Consider the following 19,403-nt stretch of genomic DNA (forward strand, 5'->3'; position numbering starts at 1 on the left):
ATGCCGAAACCCGTTGTCCCAATACTTTCAATAAAATTTCGTTATCCTGCACCACCTGAGTATTCCTGTAATTTCACCACTTGAGCAGCGCCTCCATTGTACCGGCTTTTTCCCACATTATCTCCCATATGTGGGCGTAAAATGATCTGCGGGCGCATAACAAGGCTCAAGAGTGAGAGCGCACTATGTACATTTGAAGCCTAAATTGGGGATTTGCACAGGGGTGGCTAATTTTACAGCGGTTCTGACATAAACGCAAAAAATTTTATACCGACATGTGACCCCATTTTGGAAACTACACCCCTCACGAAATGTAACCAGGGGTATAGTGAGCCTTAACACCCCACAGGTGTTTGACGAATTTTTGTTATGGGAAAAAAAAAAAAAATATTTCACTAAAATGCTGGTGTTACCCTAAATTTTTCATTTTCACAAGTGAAAATTGGAAAAAAGCCCCCCAAAATTTGTAACCCCATTTCTTCTGAGTAAGAAAATACCCCAAATGTGGATGTAAAGTGCTCGGCAGGCGAACTACAATGCTCAGAAGAGAAGGAGCACCATTGGGATTTTGAAGAGATAATGTTTCCGGAATTGAAGGCCAAGTGTGTTTACAAAGCCCCCATAGTGCCAGAACAATGGACCCCCCCAACATGTGACCCCATTTTGGAAACTACACCCCTCACATAATGTAATAAGGGATGCAGTGAGCATTTTCACCCCACAGGTGTCTGACAGATTTTTGGAACAGTGGTCCGTGAAAATGAAAAATGTAATGTTTAATTTGCTCAGCCCACTGTTCCAAAGATCTGTCAAATGCCAGTGGGGTGTAAATACTGACTGCACCCCTTATTAAATTCTTTGAGGGGTGTAGTTTCCAAAATGGGGTCACATGTGGGGGGGTCCACTGTTCTGGCACCACGGGGGACTTTGTAAATGCACATGGACCCCGACTACCATTCCAAACAAATTCACTCTTCAAAAGCACAATGGCGCTCCTCCTCTTCTGAGCATTGTAGTTCGACCGCAGGGCACTTGACGTCCACACATGGGGTATTTCCATATTCAGAAGAAATGGGGTTACAAATTTTGGGGGGTATTTTCTGCTATTAACCCTTGCAAAAATGTGAAATTTTGGGGGGAAACACGCATTTTTGTGAAAATAATTATTTTTTTTACATATGCAAAAGTCGTGAAACCCCTGTGGGGTATTTAGGCTCACTTTATTCCTTGTTACGTTCCTCAAGGGGTCTAGCTTCCAAAATGGTATGCCATGTGGGGGTTTCTGCTGTTCTGGCACCATAGGGACTTCCTAAATGCGGCATGCCCCCCGACCAAAATTTGCTCTCAAAAGGCCAAATATGACTCCTTCTCTTCTGAGCATTGTAGTTCGCCCGTAGTGCACTTCAGGTCAACTTATGGGGTACCTTCATACTCAGAAGAGATGGGGTTACACATTTTGTGGGTATTTCCTGCTATTAACCCTTGCAAAAATGTGAAATTTGGGGGGGAAACACACATTTTAGTGAAAATTTTTTTTTTTACATATGCAAAAGTCATGAAACACCTGTGGGGTATTAAGGCTCACTTAATTCCTTGTTACGTTCCTCAAGGGGTCTAGTTTCCAAAATAGTATGCCATGTGTTTTTTTTTCTGTTCTGGCACCATAGGGGCTTCCTAAATGCAACATGCCCCCCAAAAACCATTTCAGAAGAACGTACTCTCCAAAATCCCCTTGTCGCTCCTTCGCTTCTGAACCCTCTACTGCGCCCGCCGGACACTTTACATAGACATATGAGGTATTTGCTTACTTGAGAGAGAAATTGGGCTACAAATAAAAGCATACATTTTCTCCTTTTACCCCTTGTAAAAACTCAAAAATTGGATCTACAAGAACATGCAAGTGTAAAAAATGAAGATTGTGAATTTTCTCCTTCACTTTGCTGCTATTCCTGTGAAACACTTAAGGGGTTAAAACGCTGACTGAGTGTCATTTTGAATACTTTGGGGGGTGCAGTTTTTATAATGGGGTCCTTTATGGGGTATTTCTAATATGAAGACGCTTCAACTCAACTTCAAACCTGAACTGGTCCCTGAAAAATAGTGAGATTGAAAATTTTGTGAATAATTGCAAAATTGCTGCTGAAATTTGAAGCCCTCTGGTGTCTTCCAAAAGTAAAAACTTGTCAATTTTATGATGCAAACATAAAGTAGACATATTGTATATGTGAATAAAAAAAAGTTAGGAAAATGCTAAATTTTAAATTTTTTCATCAAATTTTGGGATTTTTCACCAAGAAAGGATGCAAGTTACCCCAAAAATTTACCACCATGTTAAAGTAGAATATGTCACGAAAAAACAATCTCGGAATCAGAATGATAACTAAAAGCATTCCAGAGTTATTAATGTTTAAAGTGACAGTGGTCGGATGTTAAAAAAACTCTCAGGTCCTAAGGCCAATTTAAACTGTAGGACCCGGCCATTTTTTGCACATGACCACTGTCACTTTAAGCATTAATAACTCTGGAATGCTTTTACCTTTCATTCTGATTCCGAGATAGTTTTTTCGTGACATATTCTACTTTACGTTAGTGGTAAAATTTTGAAAATTGAAAATTTTCCTTTTTTTTTTACTTTGAAACTCTCTGCTTATAAGGAAAATGAATATTCCACATAAATTATATATTGATTCACATATACAACATGTCTATGTTATGATTGCATCATAACGTGGACATGTTTTTACTTCTGGAAGAGATCAGAGGGCTTCAAAGTTCAGCAGCAATTTTCCAATTTTTCATAAAATTTTCAAAATCAACATTTTTCAGGGACCAGTTCTGTTTTGAAGTGGATTTGAAGGGCTTTCATATTAGAAATGCCCCACAAATGACCCCATTATAAAAACTGCACCCCCAAAGTATTCAAAATGACATTCAAAAGGTTTGTTTACCCTTTAGGGGTTTCACAGGAATAGCAGCAAATTGAAGGAGAAAATTCAAAATCTTCATTTTTTACACTGGCATGTTCTTGTAGACCCAGTTTTTGAATTTTTACAAGGGGTAAAAGGAGAGAAATCTTCCTAAAATGTATAGCCCAATTCCTCTCGAGTAAGGAAATACCTCATATGTGTATGTCAAGTGTACGGCGGGCGCAGTAGAGGGCTCAGAAGGGAAGGAGCGACAATGGGATTTTGGAGAGTGAGTTTTTCTGAAATGGTTTTTGTGGGGCATGTCGCATTTAGGAAGCTTCTATGGTGCCAGAACAGCAAAAAAAAACAACACATGGCATACTATTTTGGAAACTACACCCCTCAAGGCACGTAACAAGGGGTACAGTGAGCCTTAAAACCCCACAGGTGTTTGACGACTTTTTGTTAAAGTTGGATGTGTAAATGATTTATTAATTTTTTCCACTAAAATGCGTTTTCCCCAAAATTTTAAATTTTTACAAGGGATAATAGGACAAAATGTCCCCCAAAATTTGTAACCCCATCTCTTCTGAGTATGGAAATACCCCAAGTGTGGACGTCAAGTGCTCTGCTGGCGCACTACAATGCTCAGAAGAGAAGGAGTCACATTTGGCTTTTGAGAAGCGAATTTTGCTGAAATGGTTTTTGGAGGGCATGTCGCATTTAGGAAGCCCCTATGGTGCCAGAACAGCAAAAAAAAAAAAAAAAAACACATGGCATACTATTTTAGAAACTACACCCCTCAAGGAACACAACAAGGGGTACAGTGAGGGGTACAGTGAGCCTTAAAACCTCAAAGGTGTTTGACGACTTTTTGCTAAAGTCAGATGTGTAAATGAAAAAAAACATTTTTTTCACTAAAATGCTGGTTTTCCCCCACATTTTATATTTTTACAAAGGGTAATAGGCGAAAATGACCCCCAAAATTTGTAACCCCATTTCTTCTGAGTATGGAAATACCCAATGTGTGGACATCAAGTGATCTGCTGGCGCACTACAATGCTCAGAAGAGAAGGAGCACCATTGAGCTTTTGAAGACAGAATTTGGTTGGAATAGAAGTCGGGGGCCATGTGCGTTTACAAAGCCCCCCCCCCCCTGTGGTGCCAGAACAGTGGACCCCCCCACGTGACCCCATTTTGGAAACTACACCCCCCACAGAAGTTAATAAGGGGTGCAGTGAGTATTTACACCCCACTGGCGTTTGACAGATCTTTGGAAAAAAATTTTTTCATTTTCACGGACCACTGTTCCAGAAATCTGTCAGACATCTGTGGGGCGTAAATGCTCACTGTATCCCTTATTACATTACGTGAGGGGTGTAGTTTCCAAAATTGGGTCATATGTGGGGGGGGGGGGTCCATTGTTCTGGCTCTATTGGGGCTTTGTAAACATATGTAGCCTTCAAATCCGGACACATTTTATCTTCAAAATCCCAATGGTCCTCTTCTTAGCATTGTAGTTTGCCCTCCGAGCACTTTACATCCACATATGGGGTAATTTCTTACTTAGAAAAGATGGGGTTACAAATTTTGGGGGGCTTTTTTCCTATGTTTCCTTTGGGTAACACCAGCATTTTTGTGAAATTTGTTATTTTTTCATTTTTCCATCCAACTTTAATGAAAATTTGTCAAACACCTGTGAGGTGTAAAGGCTCACTATACCCCTTGTTATTTTCCGTGAGGGGTGTAGTTTACAAAATGGGGTCACATGTGGGTATTTATTTTTTTGCGTTTATGTCAGAAGCGCTGTAAAATCAGCCACCACTGTGCAAATCACCAATTTAGGCCTCAAATGTACATAGTGCGCTCTCACTCTTGAGCCTTGTTATGCGCCCGCAGATCATTTTACGCCCACATATGGGGTATTTCTGTACTCAGGAGAAATTGCATTACAAATTTTGGGGGTCTTTTTTTCCTTTTAACACTTGTGAAAATAAAAAGTAATGGACTACACCAGCAGGTTAGTGTAAAATAAAAATAAAATTTACACTGACAGGCTGGTGTAGCCCTCAACTTTTCCTTTTCATAAGGGGTAAAAGGAGAAAAAGCCCCCAAAAATTTGTAACATTTCTCCCGAGTACAGAGATACCCCATATGTGGCCCTAAACTGTTTCCTTGAAATACGACAGGGCTCTGAAGTGAGAGAGCGCCATACGCATTTGAGGACTAAATTAGGGATTGCATAGGGGTGGACATAGGGGTATTCTACGCCAGTGATTCCCAAACAGGGTGTCTCCAGCTGTTGCTAAACTCCCAGCATGCCTGGACAGTCAGTGGCTGTCCGGAAATGCTGGGAGTTATTGTTTTGCAACAGCTGGAGGCTCCGTTTTGGAAACACTGCAGTACAATATATTTTTCATTTTTATTGGGGGGACAGTGTAAGGGGGTGTTTATGTAGTGTTTTACCCTTTATTATGTGTTAGTGTAGTGTAGTGTAGTGTTTTTAGGGTACATTCACATGGGCGCAGGTTTACAGTGAGCTTCCCGCTAGAAATTTGCGCTGAGGCAAAAAATTTGCCGCAGCTCATATTTGAAGCAGGAAACTTACTGTAAACCTGTCCGTGTGAATGTACCCTGTACGTTCACATGGGGGGGGGGGGGTAAACCTCCAGCTGTTTCAAAACTACAACTCCCAGCATGTACTGACAGACCGTGCATGCTGGGAGTTGTAGTTTTGCAACAGCTGGAGGCACACTGGTTGGAAAACCTTCAATTAGGTTCTGTTACCTAACTCAGTATTTTCCAACCAGTGTGCCTATAGCTGTTGCAAAATTACAACTCCCAGCATGTACTGATCACCGAAGGGCATGCTGGGAGATCTAGTTATGCAACAGCTGGAGGGATCGCAACTACAACTCCCAGCATGCCGAGACAGCTGTTTCGGCATGCTGGGATTTTCAGTTTTGCAACATCTGGAGGGCTACAGATAGAGACCACTGCACTGTGATCTCCAAACTGTGGACCTCCAGATGTTACAAAACTACAAATCCCAGCATGCACAGACAGCAAACAGCTATGTGGGCATGCTAGGAGTTGTAGTTTTGCAAGATCTAGAGTGCTACAGTAAAGGGATCACTGTGCAGTGGTCTCTAAACTGTAGACCTCCAGCTATTTCAAAACTGCATCTCCCACCATGCCCAGCAGCTGTCTGGGCATGCTGGGAGTTGTAGTTTTGCAACATCTGGAGGGCTACAGTCTCAGACTGTAGCCCTTTAGATGTTGCTAGGCAACTTACCGGCTAACGTCGGATCCAGGGAGCCGTCCTCTTCTGCCGCACAACATCTCCGCCCGCGCCGATCACCGCCGCCGATCCCGTCCCGCAGCTTCTACCGACGGGTAAGTGGATCTTCGGCGTTCGGTCCCCGTCGTTTCCCTGTTCTGCCCCGCCTGTTTTGGGTGGTCAGAACGGGAAAAACGAAAGTAAACCCCCCCCCGCCCCTGATCTGCTATTGGTGGTCGCGTCTAGACCACCAATAGCAGAGATAGGAGTGGTGGCACCTCTGCCACCTTACTCCTATCGCTACAGGGGGATGGATCGTGGGTGTCTTAGACAACCGCGATCCCCCTTATATTCCGGGTCACCATAGACCTGTATGACCCGGAATCGGCGCAAATTGCAAGTGTGAATTCACTTGCGATTTGCGCCGATCGCCGACATGGGGGGGTCTGATGACCCCCCCTGGGCATTTGCACGGGGTGTCTGCTGATCGATATCAGCAGTCACCCCAGTCTGGTCCCCGCCCGGCGCACGGCAGGGACCGAAATTTCCACGGGCGTACAGGTACGCCCTGGGTCCTTAAGACCCAGGTACAGAAGGTGTATCCATACGCCCTAGGTCCTGTACGGGTTAAGGGGTTAAACAAAAAACCCAACCATGGCAAATGGGGGTGAGTAAGGGTTAAATTACCTATCCTATCCTATGTTTGTTGTTGACATATAAGTAACATGTGTGCCAAGTTTCATGTTAATATCTTTAACTGTTTGGACGTGATTGTGGAACATACATACACACATTCACACACACACACACACACACACATACACACACACACACACATTGGATTTAGACTGGTTTTTCCTGTCTAAATTTGTCGCACAGAAAGTCGCAGTCTTAATATGTGTGACTTTTCTGCGACTTTTGCCTTAGAGGATTTTTAGAACATGATGCATTCTAGTGTATTTTAGACAGAAAAATGCATTGGTGCTGAATTTATCAATAGCGACTTTTCAGCGACAAGTCACATCGGCTGAAAGTACACTGAAATGTCAGTCCATACTGAAACAGGTTTAAATACAGTCTAAAGCATAGATCCTGAAGTCCGTGCGCAGAATTTATCAAGAGCAATGCGCCTTTTGATAAATTAGGCGCACAATAGACCAGCCTAACCCTCTGTAGTTTGGTCTATATTTATGTTGGAAATAAACAACTTTTATAAATCTCCCCATTGAGTTTTATATATATATATATATATATATATATATATATATATATATATATATATAGATTATTTATGCAAAAAACGTGGGGGGTTTCCTGTATTTTCATTCTCAGCCAGATACCAACCAAGCAGTAATAGCCTGACGTTACCAGGGAGGGCGAAGACCATTGTTACTGGCCCTCCCCAACCTACATAATGAAAGGTTGTAACTGCCTAGGCCCAGGAGCGCCATTTTTGATGCTCTGGGCCTGTTGGTACCAGCTCTTCCTGGCACCCTTGTGGCAATGGGTACCAGGGTAATAATGGGGGTTAGCGCTACCTGTTTTTGTGGCTAATGCTAAGCCCCAGCTTAGTAATGGACTCCGTCTATAAGAAGACATCTTCCACTACTAAGCCTGCAAAGTAAATAAAAAAAAAAATGTTTATAAAACTTTTATTTAAAAACATACTCCACACAATATTAACCCAAAAAAAATAAACGCTGGTCATCGTACTCCACCAAATCCGAAGTAGTCCTTTGTCGCAGCGGCCGTCTTTTAGACACGAACCCACACTCATTTACTTCAGCCCTATAAGCATTCTAAACTGGTACCATGGAGCTGATTAACTCATCAAATGTCATGCGACTTTTGATGAAGTTGTCGCAGGAAGGTAACATCAAATGCAACTTTTCTGCTCTAAAATGGTACACATACTAGAAAACATTTGACAAATTCCCATCAATCTGTAGCATAAATCATTGTTTACACCTTAATTGATTATATAACTGTGGTGTCCTGGTACCGTATTTCATACGTTACCTTTGTAGAGGTCCCCATAGTCAGAGTCCCTAGGAACGTCGGGTTCCCTTTCATATAGTTATCCCCTTGTCACCCCTCAGTTAGTCTATGATTGTATAGAAGTTCTTATAAATATAAGTATATAGATATGTATATATGTAATTGCCTACCTATTTAAGCGTAGCAGGACCTGCGGGTCACGTGATTAGTAGTGTTGCTCGTGAATATTCGCAATGCGAATTTTATTTGTGAATATCGCATATTCGCGAATTCGAAAATATTCGCGAATATAGCACTATATATTCGCAATTACGAATATTCGTTTTTTATTTATTTTTATTTTTTTCACAGTACACATCACAGTGATCATCCCTCTCTGCTTCCAGCTTGTGGTGTAAAGAAGGCTCTAATACTACTGTGTGAATTTTCGCTTATGCTAATTTTTGCATATGGTAATTTTTCGCACATGCAAATTTTAGTTTATGCAAATTTTGCATATGCAAATTTTCGCATATGCGGAAATAAAACGCGAAATTAGCGAATATGCAAATTTAGTGAATATGTGACAAAAATTCGTCCATATATTCGCGAAATATCGCAAATTCGAATATGGCCTATGCCGCTCAACACTAGTGATTAGGTTAGAACTTTATGGTTTTGCTACAGGACCTTTGGAGGTTCCCATGACGTGTTTACCCACAATGCAATGTTACGGTGAGTGACTGTTGTTATGGACCAATCCAAAACGGCCAGCCCCTGCCCATATAAGGGACTTGCGCCATCTTGATCGCTCTCTTGGGTTGCTGACTCTGGAAGAGGTAGGACCTCCACAGCTTACAAGATGATTTACTAGGCCAAAGCCTTGTGGCCTCGGCCTCTAACATAGTGGATAGACTAAGCAATTCCACGCTACTCACCGCAAGATCACTGGACCTAAACGCACCCTTAAATTCAACGGATCTATGCTGCCAAATCCCTCAGAAGATAAGTTGAGCTTGTTTGATCCCAACCAACTGTCAATCGCTGCTCAGCTATATCTATAGAGATTCTGTTATCTGGACTGTTACTATTGCTGCAGAAATTCTTCAGTAAAAGTTCCTGCAAGTTTTCAGTTAACAGTGGTTGTGGACAATCCTTTATTTCTGCATCACCTATTGCTCTTGGGAAGGGTGGCAATAGGCCTGTCAAGAATTACAGTATTTAACCCCCGCCCTGGCGTCACGAGTGTCAAGGGTTAACAGCGCCCTTTATTATCCCGAATAGCAACACCCTAACTACCCTACACCCCACAAGGCTTTATCCCAAATCCACCACCACATAACTGACTGCTAAATTGCTACCACAACAGAAAGAAACGTTACAGGAAGATTCAAAAAAGACCGTGTAAGTAGAGGCCTATAGTGAAACTAACATCAATGGTAAACGGATAGTGACTGAAAAGCAAAGCAAAAGTGACTTAGTAGCAATAGCAACCAATCACAACATAGCTTCCAATTTTAAGAGACAAATTTGAAATGTGCAACAGTGTGATTGATAAAAGATGTCAATATCGAAGCAAGAAAAAGCTTTTTGGGTGTTGGAATTAGCTTTTTCGGTGTTGTCATGACATTAATCGTTTGGGAGTGGACAGGCTGGTGTTCAGCAATGAAGCTACTGTTCACCTCATGCAATGATTCCCCAATGCTGTGCTACTAGCATCCATGATTACCAGATCTAACACCCTGCCAATTCTTTCTAAGGGAGTTACATCAAGGACCATCAAAGTGGCATCCATCATAGGCATATGTCTAGGTATATAATGCAATGTGAAAATAACCTAACTTTAAATGTTTTCATTTAGCTTTTTCAACCTTTATATGTTTCTGTCTTTTAGCCATTACTGTACAATATGTTTTCTTTAATGCACTATAGCTTTATTTATGCTATATTTTTTTTTAGTAAAACTCTAAGTCAATTATTAGTTCATTCTTCTTTTTCCTTTTTTCAGAACACAAACAGCATGAAAAAGTCAAACAGCCTGAAAAAGATATTAAATACATTCAGGAAGTTCCTCTGAGTGTTTTGATCGTACTGGGATGTATAGCAGCATACAGTCTTATAATCACTACATCATTTTTATATATTTTGGTAAGGCAATTATATCATTTTATTCATTTTATCACTTTGTGAGTTGCACACAAAAAAGGAGCATTGCAGCACTATGTTTCTGCTCCAACATGCATTTGTTTGGTGACAGTGCTTAATAAGAGACCACTTAAATCACACATTTGATCTTGATTAGTGTTGCTCGCGAATATTCGCAATTCGAATTTTATTCGCGAATATCGCATATTCGCGAATATTCGCGAATATAGCAATATATATTCGAAATTACGAATATTCGCTTTTTTTCTTTTTCACAGTACACATCACAGTGATCATCCCTCTCTGCTTCCAGCTTGTGTGGTCTAAAGAAGGCTCTAATGCTACTGCGTGAGACCGCTGGGCGAATATTCGCATATGCGAATATTGATCCCTCCCTTCTGCTGCTTCTATCAAATTACACTGGTATACTTGCTATAAAGTTCATAAATTTTCACATATGCGAATTTTTGCATATGCGATTTTTCGCATATGCGGAAAAAAGCAAATATTACATATATGCGAATTTAGCGAATATATGACGAATATTCGTCCATATATTCGCAAAATATCGCGAATTTGAATATGGTCTATGCCGCTCAACACTAATCTTGATGAGTGATTCGTTTTGAAAATCTTTAATGACATAAATTGTATATTTTATTGAGAACAATATGTATCAATTGTTAATAAAACAAAAGTCTTCTCCCCCTGCTGACCTTCTGCCTGCAACCTGTGCTTGTAAAGTGTGGTGTCCCGGTACCGTATTACATACCGTACCTTGGTAGGGGTCCCCAAAGTCAGAGTTCCCAGGAACCATGGGGTCCTCAGGTCTAGTCCTCCCCTAGTCACCCCTTAAATAGTTAATATATTATTCAGGTAAATGTAAATAAATGTATATAAAAAGTGTACTTACCTTGCGCTAGCTTCGCAGGACCTGCGGGTCACGTGACGATGTTTAGTCTCTATGGTAGGTAAAAAGGACCTTTGGAGGTTCATGGGACATGTGATACCCACAATGCCTTGTAAAGCTGATTGACAGATGGTGTGGACCAATCCTAAAACGGCCAGCCCCTGCCCATATAAGGGAGCTGCGGCCATTATTCGTTCTCTTGGGTTGCTGTCACTGGATGAGGTAGGACCTCCGCAACTTTCAATGACAATTACTAGGCCAAAGCCTTGAGGCCTCGGCTGAATCAGTTAGTGAGTTCTTTTAAATTTCCCTGCAAATATCGGTAAGGACCCTGGACCTAAACATAACCCTAAATCCAGCGGATCTGCGCACACTAAATCCCTACAAACTGAGGAACTTACTCAAGTCCCAACCAACTGTCAATCTAAGCTAAGCTGTTCGTAGACTCTGTTACAAAGACTGTTGCTTATGTTCGCATGTTACAGAAAATCTTCAGTAAAGTTTATGCAAATTTTCAGCAAAGCTCTGGTTGTGGACAATACTTTATTCTGCATCTACCTATCGCTCTTGGGAAGGGTGGCGATAGGCCAAGCCATACAGCATTTAACCCTCACCCTGGCGTCACGACTGACAAGAGTTAATTATAACCGTGATATACCTCACAGCATCACCCCAACTGCCATACACCCCCCCCAAGGCACCACAAAAGCCTGTCCAGTCTTTCTGTCCTCCATGCCTTACTACCTTGTCCTGCAGACTTGGTCATGCAGGTGGTGAGCCAGCATATAGCATCAGAGAGAGAGCTTTTGCCTCAAGTGAGACACCGGAATCTGGCAGCCGGTAGAGACAGGGTGTGCAGCGTCAGCAGCCTGGATACCAGGTAGCTGAAGTTAGCTGGAAGGAGAGCTGCTGTGCTTAGGAAAAGACTGCGTTTTAGCAGCCACGTGCTGACCGGCGTGTAAGAGGCTTCAGGAGGCCAAGACTGTGCCTGGCCAGCCGGTAAGTGAGAACCCCGCCAGCACAAGCGACTAAGCTTGTTGAAGAGGATCCGGCGATTCGGCATTTGATCATAAAGGTCCCTGCAAGCTACGGCCAATTAATCCCCCCTGTTGAGGGGCTTCAGCTGCTGCCATTTTATAGACTCAAACTGGAGAGTGAAACTGTCTTATACCTGTCAGCCACTGGAGTGTTACAGCCCCCCTATTCTTTTACAGTCAATACACAGACTTCCTCATAACAGCAGAGTGGTTTAATACAAAATCAAAGTCTACATACGTCATGAATAATTTCATAGAAATATCTTCTCCTAAACTGGTTTTCTGTGCAGACATATTTGGTGCAGTTTAAACTGTTTTTGCGTCCCTGTAATATCAAATTATCTGTATGGTGTAAATTGTAGCCTGTCTTTCTGGCTTTTATGTAATACCAAGTTTAATGTATGGTGTGAAGGGGGATAAAAATCACCACCCTTTTTAAGTATGGATCCAAAATCAAAAAAGTAAACTAACCTATCTAAGGATAAATCTTCAGCTAAGCTAAATACATTTTTGAGCCTCTCTACGAAAAGGAGTAAAAAAAGGTGAGGAGCAATGCCCTGAACCCCTAACTAGGGAAAGGCTCTAATCTGGCCCTAGGTGAATCAACTCCGTTGTTAGTGGATGTCATGAAGCCCCTGGATAAATGTAACTCCTCGATTGGTGGTCTAAGTGATCAAATCGGGACTATTGGATCTGAAATATCACTGATCAGAAATGTGCACTAGGTGTAGTAAAACAGAGGAAACAATTAGAAGATAAAGTAGCTACCCTCAAAGAAATTAAAATAATATAATTTGAGAATCAATGGTTAAAAAATAAAATTGCTGATCTGAAGAATATGTCCAAATGTTGCAACCTGAGAATTGTACCCTTTCCAAAGGGGTTAGAAGAAAATTAGACAGTTGGTGTATATGGAACTGGTTATTTGATACCGTAGGTATAATTTGCCATCACACAAGGGTTGGGAGTAACTGGCATCTGGGCATTATGGTTTTCAGACACATCTTGCAGGTACTTTATGTAATTACTAGCTGAGTACCTGGCGCTGCCCGGTTTTCCTACCTTATCCTTGTGGGGGAGGAAAAGCAACAAAGGAGGAAACTTTTGTCCTTATATCCTGTCTTTAAAGAGGTACTCCAGGGAAGTTAAGAAAAATTAAAATGCCCCAAAGCCTCCACAATACCTGTTCTGTGTCCCCTGTATTTATTCATGTGGTTTTGGCAGCTCCTTTGGCCCCTGATGTCTCCTAAATACTTTTTCCTTGTTTGCAGCACAGACTACAACTCCGAGCAGTCAGTGCAGCTCTGTGTAATGGCTGCCAGCCAACTGCTTTCACTCTCTGTGTGCATGCTTACACTGCAGCTCACACACATTGTATTTGTCTTTTCTTTCAGATTATCCTTCCTCCAGCAATAAATCCTGCTGTGTGCTGAATAGCAGAAGTCAGTGATTAGATATTCAGCAGAAAAACAGCAGCGATGTGCTCAGTTGTGACTAAGAATCTTCACTGCTTTTCTCTCACAGTTCACAAGCTCTCACATGGGGAGGGGGAGGAGAGGTATGGCTGTACAGCCAGGGCTCTAGACCAAACAGAAATCAGACATAAATCAGATGGTGTTGTTCTGAAGGGTGGGAGCTAGTCTCAGTGAGGGTTTTACACCAAGACAAGGTGGATTTTAGAACAATATTTCTCTCTCATTTCCTGCCTGTAAGTGACAGCTGAAAGAGGGAAACTGCTGTATATAGCTAATGAATGATATTTAGACGAATACATTGGTTGGAGAGAGGGAAAGGATGGGCTATGGGTTTAGTTCTCCGGAGTACCCATTTAAATCCTGACCCCATATTACCTCCTCATATCCCGACCCCAAATCCCCTCCTCATATTCCTCTAATCCCACCCCCATATCTGGTCCTCATATCCTGACCGCCTATCCCCACCTCATATCCCATCCTCATATCCTGTCCCAATATCCTGTCTTCATACCTAATCCTCATTTCTAATTCTCATATCCCATCCTCAGGTGGGGCTGAGTTGTGGTAAAGATATTGTTATGTGGTCGCCCAGTACAGGAGTTGCCCTCCTGTACCCTTTTCCGTCCTGTGTGGCGAACTCTATTTCAGTGCCCCCTGGGTCCACCTCCATTCTACAGTCCCTAAATGTTTAACAGCGCCTTATGTTATTTATTAATTTATCTTTCTGCTGTTAATGTGCCTTTAAATGTTGTTACCAAGCCTTTGTAACCAAGAAAGGTGCCAGTGACCAGGTGACTTGTGGGTGACCTATGGGAGTCCTCCAAATTGCTCCCTTATATACTTGGGAGGAGCTAGTTTAGTTTCAGTTTTAGACCTTCCTGAGGAGAAGTACAGTCAAGACCTGAGAGTATTTAGTGTCCTGAGGGAGACCAAGGCCTAACCACTCAGCCACACTTCCATCATCAGTGACTTGTCCACTACATGTCTCAGCGAGCCATCAAGTCTCCTAAAGTCACTGGTCATCTCCGACCTAACTGAGCTGTAAAGACTATAACACCCGTCTGCCTCAGTAAAGTTGCCATTGTTCCGTAACCTTGCATCTGAGTGATTATTTCCCCCGTGCCTGGCCCAGGAACCAGCGGCCTACTTCGAGTGGTGGAATTAACCCCTTGTGTTTGTGACACCAGGGCGTGGGACTTTAAATAAAAACAATGACCCTCGCAAATGGGGGTGGGTAAGGCTTAAATTACCTATCCTGTGTTTGTTGTTGACATATAAGTAACATGTGTACCAAGTTTTATGTAAATATCTTTAGCCATTTGGAAGTGATGCTGGAACACACACACACACACACGCACATATACACACACATACATACACACATTGAGTTTTTTATATATAGAAAGATGTCATGTAAGACAGGTGTTAAGATTCGGCTAGCTGGATGTGGATCCTCTGTGTCAGCGAGGGATTGGCGTGGACCGTGTCGGTGGACCGGTTCTAGGGTTGCTACTGGTTTTCACCAGACCCCGCCGCAAAGCGGGATGGTCTTGCTGCAGCGGTAGCAACCAGGTCGTATCCACCGGCAACGGCTCAACCTCGCTGACTGCTGAGAAGGCGTGGGACAGAAGGACTAGACAGAGGCAAGGTCAGACGTAGCAGAAGGTCGGGTCAGGTGGCAAGGTTCGTAGTCAATGAAGATAGCAGCAGATCTGGAACACAGGCTTTGGACAACACTAACGCTTTCTCTGGCACAAGGCAACAAGATCCGGCAAGGAAGTGCAGGGGAAGTGAGGTAATATACACAGGGAGCAGGTGGAAGCTAATTAGACTGATTGGGCCAGGCACCAATCACTGGTGCACTGGCCCTTTAAATTTTAGAGCGCTGGCGCGCGTGTGCCCTAGAGAGCGGAGCCACGCTCGCCAGAACATGGCAGCCGGGGACCGGGACGGGTAAGTGGCTTTGGATGCGATTCCCGAGCGGGCGCATCCCACTATGCGAATCGCATCCCCGTCACGAATGTCAGTGCAGCGCTCCCAGTCAGCGGGTCTGACCGGGGCGCTGCCGAAGGGAGAACGCCGCGAGCGCTCCGGGGAGGAGCAGGGACCCGGAGCGCTCGGCGTAACAACAGGTTATTGGCAGCTCAACATCCCTGAGGAAGTCACCGAGAGTTATGAACACGTGAAGCTTCAGTGGAATATTTGATTTTATTCTTGACTGACATAACTTCTCCCCTTCCCTATTGGTTTATTTATAACCATGGTCTAGCATATGGTATTGCCTAAATCCTGTACCTCCATCTTGTATTGCAGGTTTGATCTTTACTTATCATGATTGTTATGCCAGTTTTTGTCATGTGTTTATGCGATGTAACATTGCCTTCATTTTCACTTGCTTATAGTGGTTATTATTATTAGTTACTATTTCTTTTGCATGGATTAAACATCATGATCAGATATCTTTGCACATTATTCTGCCATCCATTCTGAGCTTGCATGCTTATTATTATTTGAGGGAACTTGTATTGGGAGTAAGTTTTCATATTGTAGTATTTATTAATCATACCTGTCTCTGGTCCCCCTCACTTGTTGTGATGCGGCTTGCCTTCAAAGGGGTACTCCGCCCCTAGACATCTTATCCTGGGGTCCCGCCGCTGGGGACCCCCACGATCTCTCCTGCAGCACCCCTGTTTTCTAGCTGCACAGAGGTAGGATCACTCTGTGACTGATGACGGGCGATTCAAGGGACGGAGTATTGTGACTTCACAGCTCCGCCCTTTCATGATGCCCCACCTCACCCTCTCAATGCAAGTCTATGGGAGGGGGCGTGATGGCCATCACGCCCCCTCCCATAGACTTGCATTGAGGGGATGGGGCGTGACATCATGATACTCCATCCCCTGCATCGCCCGTCATCCTTGCTCTGTGCAGCTGAAAAACGGGGGAGCTGCAGGAGAGATTGCGGGGGTCCCCCATGATCAGACATCCTTTGGATAGGGGATAAGATGTCAAGGGCGGAGTACCCCTTTAAGGGGTAGTCCAGCGTAAAACAACTCATCCCCTATCCACAGGATCGGTGATAAGTATCTGATCGGAATGGGTCCAACCGCTGGGACACAGACTTTTAGATTACTTTTTCTTAATTTTACCGGAGATGTAAAATGACCAAAAATACAATTTTGGTGTTTTTGGAGTTTATGCCGTTACGGGATCAGGAATTTAATATTTCTTCATGCGGCGATACCAAACATATTTATTTATTTATTTATTTATTTATTTATTTATTCATTCATAGAAAAGGTGTTTGGTTTGAATTTTTATTGGCGGGAGTTATATTTTTTGAAAACGGTTTATTTTACTTTTTCCTTTAATTGCTTATAAGCTGTATTAAGATAGTCAAGCATGGTACTCAGCTATTTGTGAAAGCAAAAATGCTCTATGAATGAATGACGTAGTAGTGTGCATTTGTAACCGTTGCTTCATTCTGATGGGAGACGGTCGGACCTCTTGCTATCATACACTTATTCCCTATCCTGTGGTTAGGGGAATAGTCGCAATAGTGGGACAACCCCTTTAATGAAAGCTATATTTAGCTTTAAAAAATATTCCTTTTGCATGGCAAAAAAAAAAACAACACTTTTTCTATGGATCTTTATAAAACAAATGTTTTAGAAGTTGGCACAAAAGATAAAGGTTAATAGCAACCTCATCAGAGAACTGCTTCTGTGACAGAAGCTGGAAAATAGACAATAAACATGTTTTAATAAAGACCTATGTAAAAAAGTATTTTTGTATCATTATTCATACAAAGCAAGAATAAGAGATGCATTTCAAAGGTGTCTGTATTAGTATTACCATGTTTGTAAGCAGTGTATAAAAAGGTCCTTGAGGTAAAACTTTAAATATGCTCATTGTTTTCCCACTTCCTAATTACAAAAAATATGACAAATTTGCATCTTTTTTTGCAGAGAAAAAAAAGAAGAACACGAATTCTACAGAGTGAATATATTAATGTTGTCCCACGACGGCCTAAGAATCATATGCCAAGTATGCCTTATGCTACTAGGCCTGTTCACCCTTGTTCTCGCTGACTACTGCATGCACTAAGCAGCTATTCCATCTGTGTTCTCCAGGATTGTTGCAACAGCAAAACAGCAGTCCTTGTGCTTGGCTAACTATATCAGTGTTTTTTTATTGTTTACTATTATCATTTTCAAGAAGGTTATCTCATCTGCATTAATTATGTAAGAAAATAGCATTTTATAATCTATGACATTTACCTCATAGAGTAATACTTCCTGAATGACCAAATAAAATATTTCATTTTCAGATAATAAGCCCTGCCTAACATTCAATTAACATTATTTCTAGTTACATATTAAGTCATTAAAGAAGAGGTTTTGAAACCCAAAGCTGTTGCTGTTTACAGAAAAAAAAAAAAAAAAAAGTGCCTTTCAACAAGAGGCAAAAATGCGGTATGAATGGGGCTTTAGGCTATGTTGACACAGCAGAATTTCAGCTTTTCCCCTCAAATTCCACTCAGAAAAGAAGACTGCAGATATTTTGCAGTTTTACAGAATATGAGTTGAATTCCGGCAAAATAGAAGTTTTCAAAACACAGATTCTGCTCCACTTCAGAGTCGGCCGGCCAATCACAACTCTCAGCGCCAAATATGAATCTGTAATGTAAAGACAACTTAACATCACAGCTGAGTACAGTGTCAGGCAGGGGAGACGAGAAGTGTGGCGTGCTGCCTGTTTCTCCAGATCATAAAGGACTATTGCAATGGGTATCAGGAGTGACATCCACTGCGATCTGTCTCTTAGTGCAGGTATTACAGCTCCCAGCATGGAGCAGTCTGTTCCATGCTGGGAGTATTAGTGCCTAAATAATGTTGGAAATATACAAAATAAAGTTGAGCAGTACTAAAAATTACACACATTTTACATAACACATTATTGAAATACAGTATTAATAAAAAGATTTACAAAATTCATAAAAAAATATATATTATTTTTATAATTACATGGCCCCTTTATCCACTTTTAGTATTGACAGCTCCATTTTTATGTCCCTGCCCACTCACATAAATTGGTCCCTGATTAAAAATGTATAAAAATTCCGTTCTAAAAAATATAAATTTTGTTCCCTCAAATTTTTTCCATCCCTACTGCATTATTATTATTTACTAGCTTTTGCCCACCTGCATTGTACGATTCTCCTTTTTAGCTGCAAGAATTATTTACCACAATGTTAGTTTTTTGTTAGTTCTCTGATTCTTGAAGTCATCCAACATTTCAGTGTACTTACGCATCCAAAATATTTATAGTACCTCTTTGTATATTACATTCGAGGTTGTGCCCTCAGGTGCTAATATGACCAGGTGCAGCGTGTGCATGTTGCATGTATAATGAGGTGGCCCGCCTTCTTGCACTGCTTATATACTGTCCGGGTGCAGCGTGTGCAAATTTTTTCGTGTTTTGATAGATTTTTTTGAGGATTATTATTATGTAAATACAGATACAGACAGACGTTGTTTTTATTTAAGAGTAATGGTGCACATTTTCTAATTCAAAAATCGACCTAATCTTAATTCATACAAACTTTGAACCCCCGTTTCATCCCTTCAGGGGTGGAATTTTAGAGACTGTTAACCCCTTAAGGACTCAGCA

General features: G+C 41.9%; 1 protein-coding gene across 5 annotated transcripts in view; it reads left to right on the forward strand.

Annotated features, from left to right (window-relative positions):
* The window catches only part of CD28 (CD28 molecule), a 99,909-nt gene extending 81,857 nt beyond the window's left edge, over positions 1-18,052 (forward strand). For all 5 annotated transcript variants that reach the window (XM_056535021.1, XM_056535024.1, XM_056535022.1 and 2 more), the window contains 2 exons: positions 10,172-10,311; positions 17,699-18,052. In XM_056535021.1, the coding sequence (XP_056390996.1) occupies positions 10,172-10,311; positions 17,699-17,821 (263 nt within the window). In that variant the 3' untranslated portion in view covers positions 17,822-18,052. The remainder of the gene's footprint in view (positions 1-10,171; positions 10,312-17,698) is intronic.
* The last annotated feature ends 1,351 nt before the right edge of the window (positions 18,053-19,403 follow it).

This window comes from Hyla sarda, chromosome 8 (genome assembly GCF_029499605.1).
Source record: "Hyla sarda isolate aHylSar1 chromosome 8, aHylSar1.hap1, whole genome shotgun sequence".
Taxonomy (NCBI): Eukaryota; Metazoa; Chordata; class Amphibia; order Anura; family Hylidae; genus Hyla; species Hyla sarda.